At 44.0% G+C, this 19,411-nt stretch overlaps 2 protein-coding genes across 4 annotated transcripts; both read right to left on the reverse strand.

Annotated features, from left to right (window-relative positions):
* Positions 1 to 412: 412 nt before the first annotated feature.
* On the reverse strand, positions 413 to 13,173 carry sf1 (splicing factor 1). The gene is made up of 12 exons (XM_086290899.1): positions 12,780 to 13,173; positions 12,147 to 12,278; positions 10,582 to 10,657; positions 7,103 to 7,255; positions 4,634 to 4,723; positions 4,352 to 4,535; positions 4,117 to 4,232; positions 3,842 to 3,949; positions 3,563 to 3,755; positions 3,257 to 3,488; positions 1,880 to 2,044; positions 413 to 1,480 (listed from the first exon to the last, which is right to left on the reverse strand). Exons 1-12 carry the CDS (start codon positions 13,039 to 13,041, stop codon positions 1,149 to 1,151), a joined length of 2,043 nt encoding a protein of 680 aa, XP_086147025.1. The 5' UTR covers positions 13,042 to 13,173; the 3' UTR covers positions 413 to 1,148.
* Positions 13,174 to 15,049: 1,876 nt separating this feature from the next.
* Positions 15,050 to 19,396, reverse strand: rbm4.1 (RNA binding motif protein 4.1). Of its 3 annotated transcripts, XM_086290902.1 has the most exons (4): positions 18,868 to 19,396; positions 17,450 to 17,873; positions 15,865 to 16,763; positions 15,050 to 15,702 (listed from the first exon to the last, which is right to left on the reverse strand). In XM_086290902.1, the coding sequence occupies exons 2-3, from the start codon at positions 17,853 to 17,855 to the stop codon at positions 15,910 to 15,912; spliced, it is 1,260 nt and encodes a 419-aa protein (XP_086147028.1). In that variant the 5' UTR covers positions 17,856 to 17,873; positions 18,868 to 19,396; the 3' UTR covers positions 15,050 to 15,702; positions 15,865 to 15,909. The 3 variants fall into 3 exon arrangements, with proteins under 3 accessions (XP_086147028.1, XP_086147026.1, XP_086147027.1); XM_086290900.1 differs by having other exon boundaries at positions 15,050 to 16,763; positions 18,868 to 19,394; XM_086290901.1 differs by lacking the exon at positions 18,868 to 19,396 and adding an exon at positions 18,652 to 18,838 and having other exon boundaries at positions 15,050 to 16,763.
* Positions 19,397 to 19,411: the final 15 nt, after the last annotated feature.

Genomic DNA, 19,411 nt, shown 5'->3' on the forward strand with positions numbered 1-19,411 from the left:
ATCCTTTGTACTCATCTGTAATCCTGTCAACATTTCTGATATTTATTCAGAGCTGACCCAACCTAGACTTCATAGACTGACAGTAACACTTAGGATATGTGTGGGGAGACTATTGCACAGCACGGTCATAGTCAGGATTTTACAAGCCAACATGTACTATCAACTGGTACATGTTGGCAATCAAGTAACTCTGAAGCTAATTTTTCTGAACATAGATTTAGGCTGTTTAAAGAAAGTTGCTTCAGCATGGGGACACGAGCTGCACGGCATTTTTAAGGCCATGTTCTTTTAAGCAGACCACATTATGTAACACTTTAATGAAGTGGCCAACAGGGTCTCCTCTCGGGGGAAAGAAAAGCTAGCTTTCTTTCTGACACAAAGGGCTGACATCCATAAAAGGAGAAACAACAAGTTGACATGGATCAGTTTAATATGAAACCAACATTAATTCAGGCTAACATTACACGGTGGACTCCAGAAATGAACAATTTTCTACTCAGATAAGTCAAACAGAAGCAACACTAACACTGCACACAGCGTCTAATCACAGCAGAGATACATGAACGAGGATCTTCTGAGCAGTCGATTAGTGCAGGGGGCACAAAACTCGGTGTCACCGCCAAGACCCAGGCCAAAGAAGAAAATGAAAACCACAGGAATCCCTGGAAAACAATCTTAGTACTACAAAGGTTTTACGCAACTAAGGTACACTTCCTATGTTGCATACAAAAATATTCATCTTGTCCAGCTCAAAGCGAAGATGGGGAGCAGGTCAGAGTAGAAATGTGTCACTTTAAACAGAATGAGCTGTCTGAATGGATCATGCAAGCTGAACTCTGATATATTAAAGCCAATGACAGGCAAGTCTTCACATACATTAAACCTGGTGCTGGCTGGCTGAGTCATAACTGTACTTATGTAACAAACTATGGCAGTCAGAGAGGGACACTGTACACATGGGCCGAGCGCCGTGTCCACACAAACGTTAAAAACAGCGACAAGAAGTGGAATTAAGTTACAGAGTGAACAATCACAGCCTGTCACTGTTCACAACATCATGGATCCATAAAAAATAAAGCACTGGTTACATTTCTGTGAGCACAGACTTCAGTCTATGGGTACATGGTGACCATTCCTCTGACCCACACTTAATTCTGGGGGGGAGGGGGAGGGGGGGCAGGAGGCATGCCAAAAGGGGGCATGCCCGGTACCCCCATCCCCATCATTGTGACAAAGTTAGAGGGGTCCATGGGTGGTGGAGGTGGTGGTGGGGCATACATCACGCCCGTGGAGCCTGGAGGAGGTGGAGGTGGTGGTGGTGGAGCGCCCGGGGGCAGTGGGGGCTGGACCCCAGGTGGAGGAGGCACCATGGACGGAGTACCCATGGGTGGTGGGGGCTGGGCTCCAGAGGCTGCAGGCTGTTGGGGCTGTTGCCATGGAGGCAGAGTGCCGGTGGCGGGGCTAGATGTGGTGGTGGTGTCTGTAAGAGAGCAGGGGACACATGGAAATGAACTGTAGGCAAACATAAAGGCTCCTTATGCATAGAGTCTCCACAGATCTGTGAATAAGGTGCGGTGAGTACGTCTTTGTGTGTGTGTAAGGACAAAGACATATTGTAAATATGCACCGCCTATCTGTTTGATTCGGTGATAAACTCTCTGTAAAATCAACACACCGAGGCCAACACTCGTCTTTGGGTGACAGCCCCCCCCCAGAAACCAAAAAAATGAAGCCGTTTTGTTATAGATTACACAGTGAACACACTACCTCTCGTTTCAGTGTACACAGGAACCAGTTTTGAAACCACTGACGTATAAAAGAGCTGTGTGTGTGCTGAACCACTGAAAGTTTTCTCAATAAAGCTTTTGTGCGCTCTTACTCTGTTGCCAGGGCAGTGGTGTGCTAGTTGCCATGCTGCTGGTTGGAGGGGGAGGTGGAGCCTGCTGTTGCCAAGGTGGCAGAGGACCTGAAGGGGGAGGCGGTGGCTGGCTGCTTGGGGGAGGAGGTGGAGGTGGCATCATACCCATTGGAGGTGGCAGCAGACCTACAACAAAAGCACATAAGATTGGGGGTTCTTTTCTATTTTGCAGATTTTCTACAGTAAAGTTTTGGGTCCTTTTCTAATACAGCAGACGCTCAGACGCTTCTTTTGCGTTTGACCTCTTCAATATTGGAAAGTCTTTACAATAAAACACACTTCAAAGCAACTTAAGTACGACACAAAGAACTCAGGAGGTGAACTGAATCTTACACAGAGTTCATTAGCTTTCATGAGACGTCTCAGTAACTCGACTTGAAAAATCTAAAAGCCTTCATGAGAGTCCAGCCTGTGCCAGCTCCCTGCCACTGGCACTGTATGGATCACCAGGTCTTAGCCTTTTACCCAAACTGTACTGTTATCACCACCATGCAGAATTTAATCCTCCATACACTCTGATTTTTGTTGGCAGTATCCGGACCTTAAGTCTGACATCATTAGCTGTGTCTGGGCCCAAACTCCGCTTCAGGTCCCAAAAAACAAACTAACACTGCAGCATCACTGAGAGTTACAAACTGTCTAAATTCTTTCATCTTTAATAAAATGATCAGTGTTGCTGCTTTACCAGGTGTAACTATTAAGTTTAACATCCAGGCATCCATGAAAACAGAATTTATTAAATTCAACGGAGTTAGAAGTTAGCAGGAAGTTAGCTCGCTAGTTTCCACCTAAACATGATATAGCATGTTTTGATAGAAGTTTTTCATAAATCTCTCAAACGTACAGCTCTGCTATCACTTCCAACATAAATAAAGACAGAAAACTAAACAGCAGTGACATTTGTAGGGTTACTGAAGTTGGGCTAGCTGGTATATAATGATGTGCTACGTGGTGGCTAGCGACACAGCTTTGTTAGCATAATATAAACACGGTGAAGCTGGAGGATGAACGCTAACTTTTTTCCACTCAATAAAACATGAGGGTTCCTGATGGTTAGGGACAAATGCAATCACATGGCAGGATAAACGGACCAAACTTCAGTCAGGAGAACAACTGAGACAATCCATCCACAATACGAGGTTAGTCATTAATAGACTGCTGCATGGGCTTAAAGGGTTTAGAAACTGACTTTTAAAATAATTAAATAGAACAAGATACAAAGCATTAAAACATGTCAAATACACAACAGCCCTAATGAACGCAGAGTAGTTTGGACCTGAAGCAGGGTTCATATGTCATCACTAAACACACTGTTGTGTAGTCTGGATCTGCTCTTACCCATCGGGTGTCCATGCGGTCCAGGTCCCTGGCCCATGGGAGGAGGAGGGGGCTGCATCCAGGGTGGAGGCAAGCCATTGGGGTTGGGAGGCATAGGCGGTCCTCCCATGCTGGGCATCGGAGGAGGAAAACTGTGAGGTCCTCCAGGACCACCGGGCCCTCCGGGCCCTCCAGGCATGCCGTGAAAGTTCCTGTTCTCGGCTGGACCAGAACTCATCCACGGAGGCCGGTTCTGTTGAACACACAGAGAATTTCAGACAGAGCTCTACACGACGAGTACAGAGAACCACGTGCGTCCCCACTAACCGGTGGAGGTTGGGTGCTGTTGGGGCCTGCAGCCCGAGGTGCGCCCTGGGTGCTGGTGTGTCCTCCGGCTGACGTTGGGACAGGGGCCTCCCCCAGCTCAGCCATGAGAGACAGATACTCCTTGTCCATACGAGCCTTGTCTTGAGCTGACTGAGGGGGCTCTCCACCAGTTGCTCTGTGTGCAGCGAACGAGCTGTGAAAGAAGCACACGTCGTTACACAATTCAGGCGAGTGGAGTCAGGAGTTCAGCTCAAGTTTGGACACTCAGCGCATCGTCACCTGCTGTACTTGCAGTCTGAGGAGATATGGCCGGCTCCACCACATTTAGTGCAGAGGGTGGTGTTAGTAATGCTGCGTGGCTCAGAGTTCTGCCAAGGACGAAGAATCCTGTGGATACAAGAGACAATAAGCATGGTGTCCGGAGACTGCAGAAATGGAACAAATCCATCCTTGATTTCTATTCTTGCTCATTCTGTACTTTAATGACCAGGTGGCTCCTCGTGTTATAACAAATAAGGAGTGATTGTGCACAAAGCCCGGGCAGTGTCACAGACCTGTTGTCGTCTTCCCTCAGTGTGCCATTGAGTCTGGCCAGCTCCCTGAGCTGCATTTTTCTTAGGTCGTTCTGATCCTCAGGTGTCTCAATGCCTTGTTTCAAAATGTTACGAATCTGTGGACACACATTTCACACCATTAATATCACGGTATATATTCCCCAAAGTATACATGCATTACATTTAACAAACTGATGCTAAACATCTTCACATAATGAACAGGAGGTGCTCCAACCTGCTCCACAGCTTTCTTGACGTTCTCCATCGTGTTGGCAGTGACCAGGGCATGCAGAGGCTCGTCCTCCCCTGGCAGCATCTGGCCATCTTTTCGACCAACCTTCCCCTCCTTCACAGACCCTTTCCCCCGGATCATAATCTTGGCACAGCACTCCTTCTCAATGTTCTTCAATGTATTACCACTAGGAGGAAAAACAAACGTGAGAAACTCTTTCTTCCCCCTCAGTTGCAGTATGAAAGCACGTCAAACTGCATGACTTTAAGATGGCATCGAACTTACCGGGGTCCAATGAGCAGACCAACAAAGTTGATTTCAGGGTATTCATCTTGAGGGATCATAACTTTGTCGTTGACTCTGGTGGCTGGAGGCCTGGAGAACACAAACAAGTAAAGAATTTAGCTTTCTAAATGTCCTAAGAGCCAATCCAGTATTTAGATCATCAGCAATTAGCATGGAGAGTCCCACAATGTGCAGTAGGGCTGCTCTACAGGAAGAAAGTTTGTACTCTTCACAGAATCATTAAGATACAAATGAAAGCACAAAGCAGATGGACTCCAATCACTGATTAGACCGAGACCACTGAAGAAGAAAACTAAACTGAAATGATTCTGTTACTGACCAGTCAAACGCTCTCATTCTGACAATTAATGCATAAAAATCACTTTCTGATGACACATCATTCGTTTGCACGCGTGACTGCACATGACAACGTATGACAATGATGAAAAGAACAGTAGTAATGTCGAATGAACACGCTTCTCAAAGCTTAGAGAAACGCTTAAGTCAATCAGACTGTTGGCACTAACAGAGACCTCCACTCTTCTTTCTGTTGATGTCCTGTTCTATAAGAGACAAGGAAAATAATGGCAGCATGTCTCTGGCCACAGTGTACCCATCATCTAATGGACAACACTCCACATCCCAGATCAGATTCTTGACCCTAACAGGAGTTCACTGAACTCAGATGGTTTGTGAGGTAGCAGTGGGCGATAGATTCAAATTTGTGCTAATGGCACTAATAACGATGTAGACCAGTAAAAACAAACAATGTTTTATCAGTGAGCTTCCAGGCTTCAGCGTTTACTAATACGAACAAAACCAAAGGTATCTGCTATCTTTCTTTACAATGAGCTGCTGCTAGAACACTACGGTTCTGCTCAAGTCCTGCTTTATCACAGCAGTGACTTCCATCCACCGTCTGCTCTGACAGTCTGAAGGACTCCCACTAGCTTTTCCCCACTAAAGGTTTAATGGTGATTATGGGAACAGCAGCACTGTTTCAGACTAGAAACATGTTTTCTTTCATGCTACCTGAGCTCATCGTCTCGGTAACAGGACGCCTCTATGCTTTTCAGTGTGTAAACAGACTCCAGCTCCACACGAAACTGTGCCAGCCTGAACACTGTGTGGGCTTTATGTTGTCACGTTATTTATTCATATGCTGCTCCCAAATACATTGGTATCGCAGGTCCTTTTTTAGTTGCAAATGTTGGTGAAACTCTCGCAGTGAGGCGACACTTCTTGTGATTTGGTGGTGAATTTTTGTGTATCCATGGAGACAATGGCGTGCTATAGAGCCGTCTTATACGACGCATCGAAGCAAAGAATTTGTGTAAAAAATACTCAAATTGCAGCAGCCTAGTGACAATTAGTCATCTAGTCCACTAGACTCACACATCCTTGCTCTGAACATCATTTCCCCAGCTTGAACAAAATGCTGTACCTGCAGAAACAGATCCTCATGGAAAATGTGTCACAAGCTGCAAACTGCGATCCAGGCAGTTTAACATCTAAACACAAGGCTGACTGATTAGCTCAGCTAACCATCAGGGTCTGACATTACCAACGGCCCCATGGCCCAGAGGACACATTACCCAGTTAACCGTATGGATGGATGGATGGATGGATGGATGGATGGATGGATGAAAATTAAATATTTTGTTTCTCTCAGTGCCCCCTCTAACCTTTTTCCTTCAGTTGTTAATTATGTCATATTGTTCCCAGAGAATAAAAAGCTAGTAGATTACAGAGAGGGAGACTAGTGGACTACTCTAAAAGTAATTTTGGGTTAAATACGACCCAAGTACTGCTTGTGTTTTTAAGAGCTAACCCAAACTTTTCCTCACATTTGTTAAGGACCAATTGTCACAAATTGCTGCTGAAATGTGCAACAATTTGCACCACAGGCAATATTCAACATGCATGCAATGTTAGATTAATTTGCCGACATCAGCGCATTTGTTCCTTTGCAGGTAGCATCAACACACCTGTGGAGAGTGTGGCTAGACATTGTTTCAGGCAACTTTCCTGTGACACAGTCTATATGCAACCACTAATTCTGCACCAACTGACTGCAGAACACTGCTTTTGCAAAGCTTCATCCATCTACTTATCAACTTTCCCTGTTTGCAATTTCCCATCACAGACACCGAGGGTGGCATTATAACATCTTCAATCCAACAGTTAACAGTTAGTAACAGTTACCTTATTTGGGATACACACTCACACTAACAGCAACGCTTAACCATCCGGTCAATTGGTCATTTGTTATTTACTTTTTCTACCAAAATCACACCAGTGCCCCCCATTAAAAGACCGCGTGCTTCATGTTGTTTTTCTGTCCCTCATCAAACTGGCGTCCCAGATAAAACGCCAGCCTTTTATTTTATCAGATAAACGAACACAAAATGAAACAAAAATTTAAAATACAGTTAATGGGGTGAAAGAAAAAAAAAAAGATAATCATACTTGTAGTCTGCAGGAGGCTTGAAGTCAGGGTTGAGTCCAACCATTTCAGTGATAAGTGCATGTCGCTCCTCCTCGAGCTTCTTTCGTGTGCGATACTCGCGGGTGTTTAACCTCTTGCCCTCGCTGTTGTAGATGGGCTCAGGAGAAGGAGACCTGAGAGCGGCAGACAAAAGACAAGACAGACATCATCAGCACCCTCCTACAAGCAGAGCTCTGCCAATAACAATCACACAGGCTCCCTACAGCTGACTAAGACTTTAACAATAAAAGAATCTCAATCAGTGAATCTTTAAAACAACAATAAACTTTGAGACTGTAATTGTTTCTACTGAGAGAATCTCAGATGGACTCTGACTCATGGCCAGTGCAGCAGTAGCAGCAAACTTAAACAAAAGAAAAGTATATAGGAACTCTGCACTGCCATTTCAAAGACTGAAGTCCATTCTGACATCAAAAAATTAATATTTTTTTTAAACAAAACCAGAAGAAAACAAAAGAAAAACGTAGCAACCAAAGCTGTATAGTGGCAGTAAACAAATAATCTGGAGGGGCATCAACCAAGAAGAAAAAATAAAATACACGGCCATAACTTCAACCTGCATACAGGATTGTTGGCCTACAAGAAAGCAAAGTTGGAGGCAAGAAAACAAATCAAAGCAAAATTTGCAATCCTAAGCAGAAACGCTGGCTGTGAGAGTTGCTTGGTGCTGACGTGGTGGAAGAGGTCCGTGCCTCCCCTTGGATGCTGAAAACCTGTGGTACTGCGTTAAGGAGGCTCTGTGCTTGAAAAAGGGTTAGGTTGATGTGGGGTAATTTGGGTTAGAGAAAAGGAATTAAGATTAGATATCCACCTTTTCCTACGCTCTCCCATCAGAGAGCCACATGTGTCCACGTGACGAGTGAGAAAAAAAATTTTCATTTTACGCTTCAAACTTCCAACGCTGACAACCTGAAACACCTCCCAAGTTGGTCACATTAGATTGGGAAGTGATTTCTAAAGCTTCTGCAGCTCTGCATTCAAGTTTTGGACAGCTGTGGAAATGTCTGATTATGATTAAAAAAAACTATATACAGTGTACAGGTGACCGGGACGCTACCTAGCAAAGGTCAACTTCACACTCTAAGGCAGCCATTGGCTTTCCAAGAACACATACATTTGTGTCAGTTTTCCTCCAGACCTCAAAATCCAGAGGGAAAACTGAGCATATCCTCCTCCTCCCTGGGCAGAAGTGTTCACAGCCTCATTAGGGGAAAACCAGAGAGGACTAGCAATAGATCACTCGTTCACTCCAACACAAAGCCCAGTTGGATTACTGGGATGTAATCAAGTAGGCTTCATGCCATGGGCTGAGTCACTGGCAACAATGGACCAAAATAAGTATGTGAAATAAAGTAAGACAAAGCAGTAGTTTGGTGCTTGTGTGCATTTAGTACCCATCTTTTCAAAATAAGCCAATTCAAGTCAAACCTAAGATGTGAAATAAATCAATATGCAAACTTATTTGTACACTAGTCCAACCTGTGTCAGAGGAAAATCTTTACACATGAATTATAGCACTCACATATCCAGACAGGCCCCTACTGCAGACACAGAATAAGCAGTGTGCAGAAATACTACAGTTTTAAATTTGAGGCAACGACTGTGTTAAGTAAACTGCCAAGCATCCAATAGAAGGAGTCTGGCAGTGACTAGTTAGATACCCTTGTTAGGACAGCTCTAAAGACTGAGCTTATAGTCGACTATGGAAAGCTGGCTTTCAAAGCCTTAAAATCCTTCAACTTATTCTCACTCCCACCTCAGGCAGGTCATAATTTAATGTGCTTTTTGGCCCTGCAGCACATGTTCGCTGCAGTGTACTGAGGAATGAAACACAATACCTAGGAAAAGCTCATTTTCCAAACATTTGTGCGGATGTTTGAGTTCAAAATAATATCAGAGATATTTGGGATTGGTGTCAGTCATGTAAACCTTAGCTACATTACTAAACTTACATTAACTTAATAAGTAGCAAACTAGTAACCCTTCTGAATGGTTCATAGCTTTTAATACGTGACCACTCCTCACCCTCGTGTTCTTTAATGTGGCCTTCAGGTGTGTGCGTAACAGGGACACACACCTACCACTAAAGTCTCTGTGATGGTATTGACTCGTATTCGGGTATAAAATATAGAAATTAAATACATATGCAGCTCCACAGTGTAGAGGTTTATACGCTCATCTAATGCACAAAGTTCAAAAGTGGGAGGGCGGCATTAGAAAGGGTGTTGGGCATTATTCAGTGGCTCCTCTCCTGTGGTGAGCGCTGCAAGAAAGTGAGCAGCCACTGTTTTTGTTTGTTTTGTTAACAATACAGTTACAGCTGTCAATTAGGTTGAAAATATACAGAGTGAAGACTTTGACGAGCTATTGAGTTATAGCGAGTTAATGTGGAATACTGCCTTTACCTGAAAACGTGAAGGAGAGGATCACCGAGTTTATATATGAGCTACCCAGCGTTAGCAATAGCATTATGAGGACGCTAGCTTCAATCTGTATCAGGATGGAAAACACTAAAGTTTGTCAGCCTGGTAACATGTGAAACCAAAGGTTGCAAACAAGCACAGCCATCTATAAATGTATAGAAAGGTGAGAGAGGAGTGAGAATGTGTTGGCCTTTTTTTTTTTTTAACTCAAGATCAAAACAGTGGTTGTAATTTCATTCAAATGAAACAATTCGCACAAGCTTGTACAGATTTCTGTGAGAGAAACAAATCAAAGGGACCATTCGATCACTTCTCCGGTACTGTGAAGCACATGTTACAGTGTTCCTGTGCTGATGGCAGCTGTTGAGCTCAGAGCAAACACCTTTGTCAAAGCTTGGTTTCCAAAAAAGCAGCAGCAGCCACAATGTGCACTTTGATTTCGTGTTTTTGTTAAACAAATATTTCACCTGTCAAGAAGGAACTTTCTGTTTGCGCCAACAACTATTCAAATGTTACTAAGGTTGGCTTTTGGCTGTCCGTTCTATTACAATTCTTTCATTTCAGTGTAATTACAAACACTGCTTCTCCATCTTGAGTAAAAACATTCAAACTTGTGTTGTTTTACAGGAAACAGTGTAACAGTGGAGTTCCGTTAATCACTCTCCAGTTTACTCAAAGAAAATGTTAATTTACTTTTAAAAATGCATCATTACCAATTCTAGACAATCACTGCATGTATAGAGAAGTGCTGAAACTAGTAGTTACGTGTACTAAGTGGTGATGGACGAGGAGCAGTCTTTAGAAAAACGTTCATATATATCAATTCTCCTCTAGCAACAGGAAATGGAAATGTGAAGAACTCAAACTGTCTAAACAACACTGTTCTTCACTAAACTACATCCTTCAGCTAATACTAAAGTTTTAGGCTAACAACCACATATACTCTGAACATGTCTTCCAAAAAGTCAAGAAGGTAGAGAAAGTGTTACTGTTCGTGGATTTAATCTTTTTCCGACCTGTCCTCAGGGTTAACAGGGATTCCCAGGTCTCCTGTACGCAGTTTACGAGTCAGGTCTTCAATCTGCAGTTGGACTGGAAGAATTCAGGTTAGGAAAGAAAAACAAGGATGGAGAGAAATTTGATTACCACAATAACAACAGAGAGACAATGCTCTGCACATTGGAGCACTATCTCATTCATTACTGAGGTAAAGACAAACGGTGAGTCTGTTAAATACAAAAGGAAGATCAAATAAACATCTGGCAAGACTCTAAAGTATTACATCATCAGAAGCACACATTACCAGCAAGTCCTAGAGGTCGTTTACTTTAGCATGAAAAAGTCTAACGTCTTCTGAACGTCAATGTGTCCGTTAACTCCACGACTCCTAATAATACCTACCGCATAAAAGACTCTTTAATTAATTCCATGAAAAGTGCTTAAATCTTAAACATTTGAAGATACGCTGGCTATTTGGTTTTATAAAGTCAGTCGCAGTCACTCCACAGATCTAACACTGAGGGGATCATTCCAAAGGCAATGAAATCAGTCAGTCATCTAATGCACATTATGAAAGCTGTGATGAAATACACCAAACACACGTTCACTGGCACTGAAACTATTAGTCTGGGTTATTGAGAAGAAGAATAAAGGGCCAGTGACTTGTGCTTCATCTTTAAATCTTCCCTCACAATGTTTTTGGGGCTTTACTGAATGAGGAAAAATAACAAGTGTGACGACGGAGGGTGGGCACAAATGAATGTTTACATACCAAGATCAACCATTACCAATGAGTGCACAACATCAATAATGATGTTAGTTTTTGACAAAAAAAGGATTGGTCTGCTTCAGAACACCCGCTGAGGGCCTGTGAAGGCAGTATGTTGGTGTTACACTGCTGCTGGAAGGCATGTGTGGTTCAAAAGGACTTTTTATGATCAATGTTTTTGGGACAGGCCAAAATCAGAGCGCGCACACAGTCCTTAAGCATTTCTGAATTCGCAGTGCCCACAAAAACAACAATTTGTCTTCTTTAAACTCACTGGATTCGTTTGCCATTGAAGCAGCATTGCTCACACTTCAAACCAAAATAAACAGCATTCTTTAGCAATGTTAGGACATTATAAACTAACTCCTCCATGCACAGGAACAAAACTGATGATGTGTAGGGAATCAGGCAAGACAGTGAGCAGTGACCTGCAGCTGAGGACAGATATCTGCAAGCAGTGGTGTTTAACAATCTACTCCTCTTGCTAATGGGTGCCAATGGTATGCAAACTATAACACTATGCAGCACCACCACTAAGCCTCCATTACAAAGAAGTCAACTTAACATTTTCAATCATAAAGTAATCATTGCTCTTCAGAAAAGACAACAGCTGGAGCAAAATGTCCCACGTGTTAGAGTAAACATACTGGAACCAGAATGTGTAATGGGTGTCTTTAGAAGCTCTAACTGTTGGCAGTTCAGCAAACAGGATAAAATTATTACTGGCAGGGAAACTTAAACCCCAAACAAGTAATTTCCTAGACACATAATACAAGAAACTACATGTTTCATTATCACCAACTCAATATTTACCTATATATGCTCTCTCCTGATCCCGGGTCAGTCCGGGTGGGATAACGGTGGGCATGCCCGGTATGACGGTCTTCTGATCAGGCGTCTCGCTGCTCCAACGACTCTTCTTTCTTGACTTCTTCTGGCCGAAATCTACCGCGAGAAACACAGCATGCCGGTGAAACATTACATGATGCACGCCAGCTCTACCGCCCTTCACGGCATTGATGGAGCCGGTGTATTTCGAGATTAAATGCAGGAGAACGGCAACGTGGTGACTCCTCGTTTGGGCTCTATCAGCTACTCCTCTCTCATGTGCTTCGATTTAGAAAAAGACAGTTATGGATGGCCTTGATGAGGTTTACGTATGAAAGCGAGGCAATGCACTGTTACCAATAAAACATACCGTCAGGCAGAGAGCTGTCGTTTCGCCAGACTTCACTATTAACCCTCGTTAACTAAACCGTCAGGTCAGAAGAGGACAACCTAGACCAAAAAACACCAACCACTATCGTTTACTAACCAACTTTAGCGGCTCCTTATCCATGCCGTTCAGGCCAGGGCTCGTCACCCATGTTGGTTAACGTCGTTAGCTTCAGCTCGCTAACGCCGCGTTGAGGGCTACAGGAGGTAGCTTAAGCTCGCTTAACTTACCAGGTTTAGCCATTCCGCTCCCCGCAGCAGATTGCTGTTGAGCTTGACTCGAAAAACTTGTCCCCGGGTTGAACTGATGAGACTGGGGAAAAGATGCGCTTGGCATCGAAGGCTGGAAGCCTTGTAGAGAAGGAAAGGACCCGGGCGGCCCCGGTGTTGGCATCAGCCCGTTCCCCGCACCAGGCCCGGCATCAAAGGCTCGTTTAGCGCCAATACTAGGGTGCAACTTCCCTAATGGAGTTGCATTTGCTCCCGTCGCCATTTTCGAATTACTTAAATGGCTCAATCAGTATGAGCGATCAGTCAGCTCAAGTTTAAATGTGTGCAAATAGCTGACAAAGTGCTTCCTGCTTTAGCTCTCACGCAATACTTCAATCAAAATGGCGCCCAACAGAAAATCACAAAGGTTAATCCTTCGGACGTGGGACGGGCCGTCGCAGTAAGAAAGATTCCTATTGGTCAGACCAATGCTCCCTGCGCCTCTCATTCTAAAAATTGATTGGCTGAAAAATGTCAATCTCCTATTTTTGATACCTCGTTAACAGGCAACAAATCGCAAATATAACGTGTCTATACGCTCACCGGCTCCAAGTCTGTACATTAATGCATGTAGACGACCTCCTGAAATTCATACCTAGCATCAGCGTAGGGAAGAAAGGTGATTAAGATTAAGAGACTTTGAATGGGAGCTGCGGTTTCACAAACTGCTGAGATTTTCCTGTACAGCCTCTCTCTCTGAGGCTTACACAGGATATTCCGGAAAAACTTCTACTTTCTACTTCCTGTAGAGTGCAGTGGTGTTTTTAACCTAGTCTAGTTTATTATGTGTACTCTGAGGTGTTTATAGTCCTCCACAATGTCCACATCGACCCCTTGGATTGAAACACGGGTCACAGGTTTCCTGGTCCCCCTAAAGTCCACAAACAATTCTTTGGTCTTTGTCTTGTTGAGCTGCAGGTGACTCTGCTCGTACCACACAACAAAAGAAAACGCTACATCCAGATGAACAGAATCAACTTCTGGAGTTTTACCTACGTGGATGATTGAGCATGCATCAAGATGACAAAAGAGTCCATCATAACTCAGTACTCTGTCTCAACACCCTCACTGATGCATCCAACCACCGCAGAGTCATCAGAAAACTTCTGAAGATGAACCTTCTCAATACTGCCCGCTCAGAAGGCCCCTTTTCTTGTCATTGAGGAGGGGTTTTATGTCCTTAGTTATGCACAGCTTGTTATTTAGGTAACAATGGACAGTCTGAGCAGGGACGATGGAGTCAGTGATACACTCAGTAAGCCCACTGATGTCCTCACTGACAAGTTTACAGTGTCTCCCAGTCTGTCACCTCAAAACAGCCCTGTAGTTTCACTAAGACCTCCTTTAACCATTCGCACATGCGTGTGTGTCTGTATGCTAACAGTAGGTCTAAAATTCTCTCCCCCTTGGTGGGACAGACCACGTACTGTGTGAAAGTTGGCAGTGTAAAACTTCAGATACACAGCCAAGTGTCATTACTAAAGTTACTGTACATTATACATAATCATAACAACAATAATAATAGTACTCACTAGTTCTGGTCAGCCATGAAGCAGGACAAGTTCAGACTCCAACGGACAATCAGCTCTGCAGGGAGGCTTATCAGCACCGATATATCCCCTCCATCAAGGACCTGTACAGGCCCAGTTTTAGGAAAGGGCCAGAAAACATCTCTGCAGACCCTTCACATTGCAACTGCTTCCTTCAGGAGGCACTACAGAGCGCTGTTTACTAAAACCAGCTGCCAAAGACAGTTTCTTCCCCCAGGCTGTCATGCTGATGAACACTGAGAAATAGCCCACTGTTATATCATTCAAGGTAACAGTGGCTTAGTATTACACTATTAAAATGAGTGTCTAAGATTCATCCAGGGTTGCACTATGTTCACCCCATTTATAGCTATGTAACTTGTAAAAGAGCAAGAGGGTTTTTTTTTTTAAAAACAAAACAGGTTTTTTGCATAAAAAAAAAAAAAAACTTGAACTGGAGTCAAACAAACTTGGCCGAACAGATTCTGATATATAAACATGTCCAAGTCAATGTTTATCATGTCATGACATATTTCATGTCACAAGTTGCATTTATCATTCTCTGTATGACAAAGTGATCTTCCACCAGTCTTCGCTTGTGTGTTCACGGGCTGATGGACTCTGCAGTCGATTTCACATCTTATAGTAAGTGCGCACACACACACACACACACACACACACACGAGAGAGGTCACAATCCTCAAACTTTAGACAGATTTTTTATTATAACCTAATAGTGAGAAATCAATACAGACAAAAAGGTTCCGAGGTCAATGCTTTACTACTACAGGTTGAACATGTGAATCTCATATTTATCATAGCAATGGAAATCAATGGAATTTAAGTAATGTTCCTACTGTCAATAAAAGAAAAAAAAAGAAAAAAAATCAAACACAATGAAGCTTAAGAAAAAAAAAAAGTTCTCCCATCTTAATTTCACAAATGTTTTCATCTGATCCCGAACAGAAAAGTGGAACCATGAGAAGGAAGAGAAGGTCCTCGTTTTCAGGCTTCAAGCACTCACATTTGTTTAGCCGTCGCTGCAGTTATGAGGCATACTTCCACTAACACAAATACACTAAACGCACATAATACATTAGAAGCTGCTGAATACACTTTAAGTTCTATTAACAGAAGACTCACCTTTACAATAAGCACCATGCACTAATGTAATGTGTTCAGGCTATGTATGTTTTTTTCAGAAGGGCAAAAATTCAGTTGTGGCAGTGTCACATAAGGAACCAGGCTGGACCTGCTTTTACATACTTGCTAACTGCAGCTATACCACAGCGTGTTACAAGACAATGAGAGATGGGAAACTGAGCCACTGTTTGGACTGGAGTGTGAATTAGGACCTGGAAGAAGATCAAAGCATATTGTGAATGTATCCAACCATTTAGACTTAAATGTTCTGCTTACTGTGCCCACCCACCCACATACAGAGCGCTGACTTTAGCTTCAAACAACAGCAATGAGATTCACTGTGTGACGTTTACATGGCACTTCGGCTAGCCTACCTGCTTACTGTAAATCAGCTCTGCCCTGACTGCATGGGACAAGCACTAGTATGTATACCGTGCCCGCTCCGCGCCGGGATCCCGCGGATTTTCATAGGTAGAACTTCTTGGGAGGGCGGTCACCGGAGAAAGGCGCGAACGCTCATATGTATATCCATCTGCTTCGGCAGCAACTCTCCGAATCGGACTCCGGTCACGTGCGTAGTATGAAGAGACTGGGGCTGGTGGAGGAGGGAGGGGAGGGCGCTCGTATGGGTTGACATTAGAGGGAGGCAGACGCTCTCTCATTATAGCCGTGGAGGAGGACGCTGCTGGAGCAGGCAAGGGGACAGCGCGGCGTTCCTCGAAATAACTGCCTCCGTAAGTATTGGCCCTGTACTTCTCGTAGTAGTCCACAACCCCGTACGGATCTCTTTCCTCATAAGGCGACCGTCGCACCGGGTAGGCTGGGAACGCGCCATAGAGTGAGCCGTTGCCCCTGTATGCTGCCTCGCCGCCATACATCTGAGCCATGCTATGTTCTGCAGCAGCATTTACACCATACCCCGGGTGTGGCCCATACCTCATTGCACCCTCATAGCCTGCACCTCTTCTGTACCCTGCCATGTTGCTGCTGTGACCGGAACCTCGGGAAAAACCGTGCACAGGAGCATAGCTGCCACCGTAATCTGGTTCGCCACTGAAGTCCGGATGATAACCCCTGCTGCGACCCCGCCCGCCAAATCTCGAGGCATCGTATCCATCAGACTTTGGCTCTGAACCGTGGTAGCCATTTTGGTCAAGAGGGCATTCTTTGGACCAGTGGCCTTCCTGCCCGCAACGATAACAACCCGATCTGTCTCCCATTCCCGGCGCAGTACGCAGGCGGCTAGTCGAAAGCTTCACGCTCATCAGTTTGCCTTAAAAAGAAAAGACTCAATAAGGATTTATACCTGCATTCATATTTCCTGCCTGTATCAATCAGCTAAAAGGCTGCATTGTATTCCAACAGTAGCAAGAAGACATACCTAATGATTTGAGCACTAAAAATATGGTTATTAAAGCTGAAATCCGTAACTTGAAACGCTTCTTAAACCACCGAAAACACAACAGGTAACTAATACGATGTGATCAGTGAGCGTCAATTTCAACTTGTACCCGTGGTGCGGACGTGGATCTCACCGGCGCAACCCGAGATTTATGATCCTGCGAATAAATGCGTGTCAAACACCACGTTCTACGAACAGGACTACGTCATGTCCGTTTTAATCCTGCCCTTAATGGGACTATGCATTTGGTCCGATTTGTACACTCTATGTACTTCAAATCAAATACTTGGAATAACCACACAACAGGTGTTTACCTGACGAGTGAGTCATAAATTCCAGTCTGTGTCCCTTTAAGTCCACAACACAGGCGGATATTACCAAAGACATTACGGATACCAGCTTTAAAATGATGTTGGAATTGTCTATTAAAACTTACCTTAGTTCTTTTTACTCACCTGCATTTGAGCAATAATTTACCCATCAACATAACAACAATATTGATACTACATCTTTAATCTGACTTTAATTAAATCATCAAGCCCAGCCCAAGAGTTCACCTTTAAAAGCTGTGTTGTCTAACTGATTAATGGCTTCCATGGCATCCTCCATTCTCTCCATGTGAACAAAAGCATAGTTTTTTACTATGTCACACTCCAACACAGCGCCAAACTCTTCAAACTTGGCCCTCAGCTCCTGGTTGGTACAGGCAATGTTGCCAACGTGCAGTTTGGTGGATCCCCTTGACTTGCCACGACTTAATTCCACGTTCATAGGCTGGCCATTCAGCTCATACTGGTGGAGATTGCGGATGGCTTCCTCTGCCTCTGTTTTGTCATCCATGTGCACAAAGCCAAAGTTCTTGACAATTGAGCATTCTGCAATCTTGCCATACTGAGAGAAGAGAGAGCGAAGTTCATCTGATGTGGTGTCTGGGGACAAGTTCCCTATGAATATTTTCACCATTGTGCAGGGTCCACGTCACTAAAGGAAGAGAGGAACTTCAGCATTAGTAGCATCATGACTCCGATGACTGAATTGAAACTTTTACCAGTTCATTTAACAAAATGCTATTCAGTTCAATTTTATTAATATAGCGCCAAATCACAACTCCAAGGTTATAAGGTGAACTTCTGCAATAATGAGTTTCCAGCAGTGTTGTTGAGCAATCACTACTCAAACTTTATAGACTTTTCTCCATTGACAAGGCTTCCTGGGCATGTAGGAGTGAGGACCCCTACTAGTTAACTGTATAGAAAGTCTCCACGTAATCTCATGGGGACAACACGAACAACACTGGTACAGTCCGCACAGAATAGAGTGGCAGCAATACTAACAAAGCCAGCACTCTGACAGTATTTCATTAAAGATAACCCACTCAGCTTTAACGAGTCACCGTATGGGCCTTGAACGTCAACTGGAGAATAACGTAATGGACGCGCTCTTTGGGCAAAAGTTTAAGCGCAACAATTAAAGTTTGACGAAGGAGCTGACCAACAGACAAAGCTGCAGTGGACTGGATTCAGCGGAGCCATTTCTATCGGCTGTTTAGTTTACAAAGAACCAGCGTGGTGTGCGGAGTCCAAAGGAAACGCGCGAACGAGCCATTAGCAAGCACAGCAGTGCCCGCGCGGTGCTTAACCAGACACTGAGCACGCAGCCGAAAAAAGTCGTTAGCGGCACCGCTAAATAACATCACCGCAGCTTATCTGATTACAATGTGCATCAAAACCTGACAAAACACTTACACACTTAAACTTACCGCACTATACTATGCCTGCTTTGGTTACTCTTACGTAACGTCACAACATTCAGGCTGCGGCCTTCACTACACGAGTCGCGAGGCTGTAGCTTGGATATTGGATTAGCAGATCTCTTTTACAGCAAACACTTCTGGAGCAGCTGGAACTGTGGTGCACTGGGTCACTTTCGCAACCGATTTTTGTTCCTCGCAATTACGGGGTAATACAATTCATACCTGTTAAAAGTCGCACTCCTCGTCTCCTCCCTCGGAGAATGAAATGGCGGCTAGCGCGTTGGCAGGCAAATACATACAGCTAACCCCGCTAGCGCTTTTTGGGAGGGACTAGCTAGCACCGAAAGCTAAGCCATGGCGTCTCCACATGCAGAGCAAAGGAAACCAAGGCAGGAGAATAGGCAAGATGGAGGATATACTTCGTGACTACGTGTAAAATAGTTTTTTTCTAAACATTATTATCAGTACTTGAACAGTGACATTTAAGAAATCCGACTTGCTTTGGAAGATTAGCACCTAATCACGCTGATAAAAAGTGAAAAAGGTTCTTTCATACAGTCGCTGGATCACATCATTGGGTCTTTGAAAGCGTTCATGCGGAGACACACAGCCCACTCAAAGCTGGATCTGTAGTTTGGAGGTCCCATCTCGGTTCGCGGCGCAAAGTTTTCAAGTTAACTGGACTACCACATACAGATTAGTGTCAATGCGTTTCGTCCAATATGTTCTGATATGAAAACCTTATTGATAACAACGTAGCGAAAGA

Source organism: Aulonocara sp. 'chitande type north' Nkhata Bay, linkage group LG5, assembly GCF_057382095.1.
Source record: "Aulonocara sp. 'chitande type north' Nkhata Bay isolate Kocher_YH1m ecotype deep benthic linkage group LG5, A_spYH_male_GT1.1, whole genome shotgun sequence".
NCBI lineage: Eukaryota > Metazoa > Chordata > Actinopteri > Cichliformes > Cichlidae > Aulonocara > Aulonocara sp. 'chitande type north' Nkhata Bay.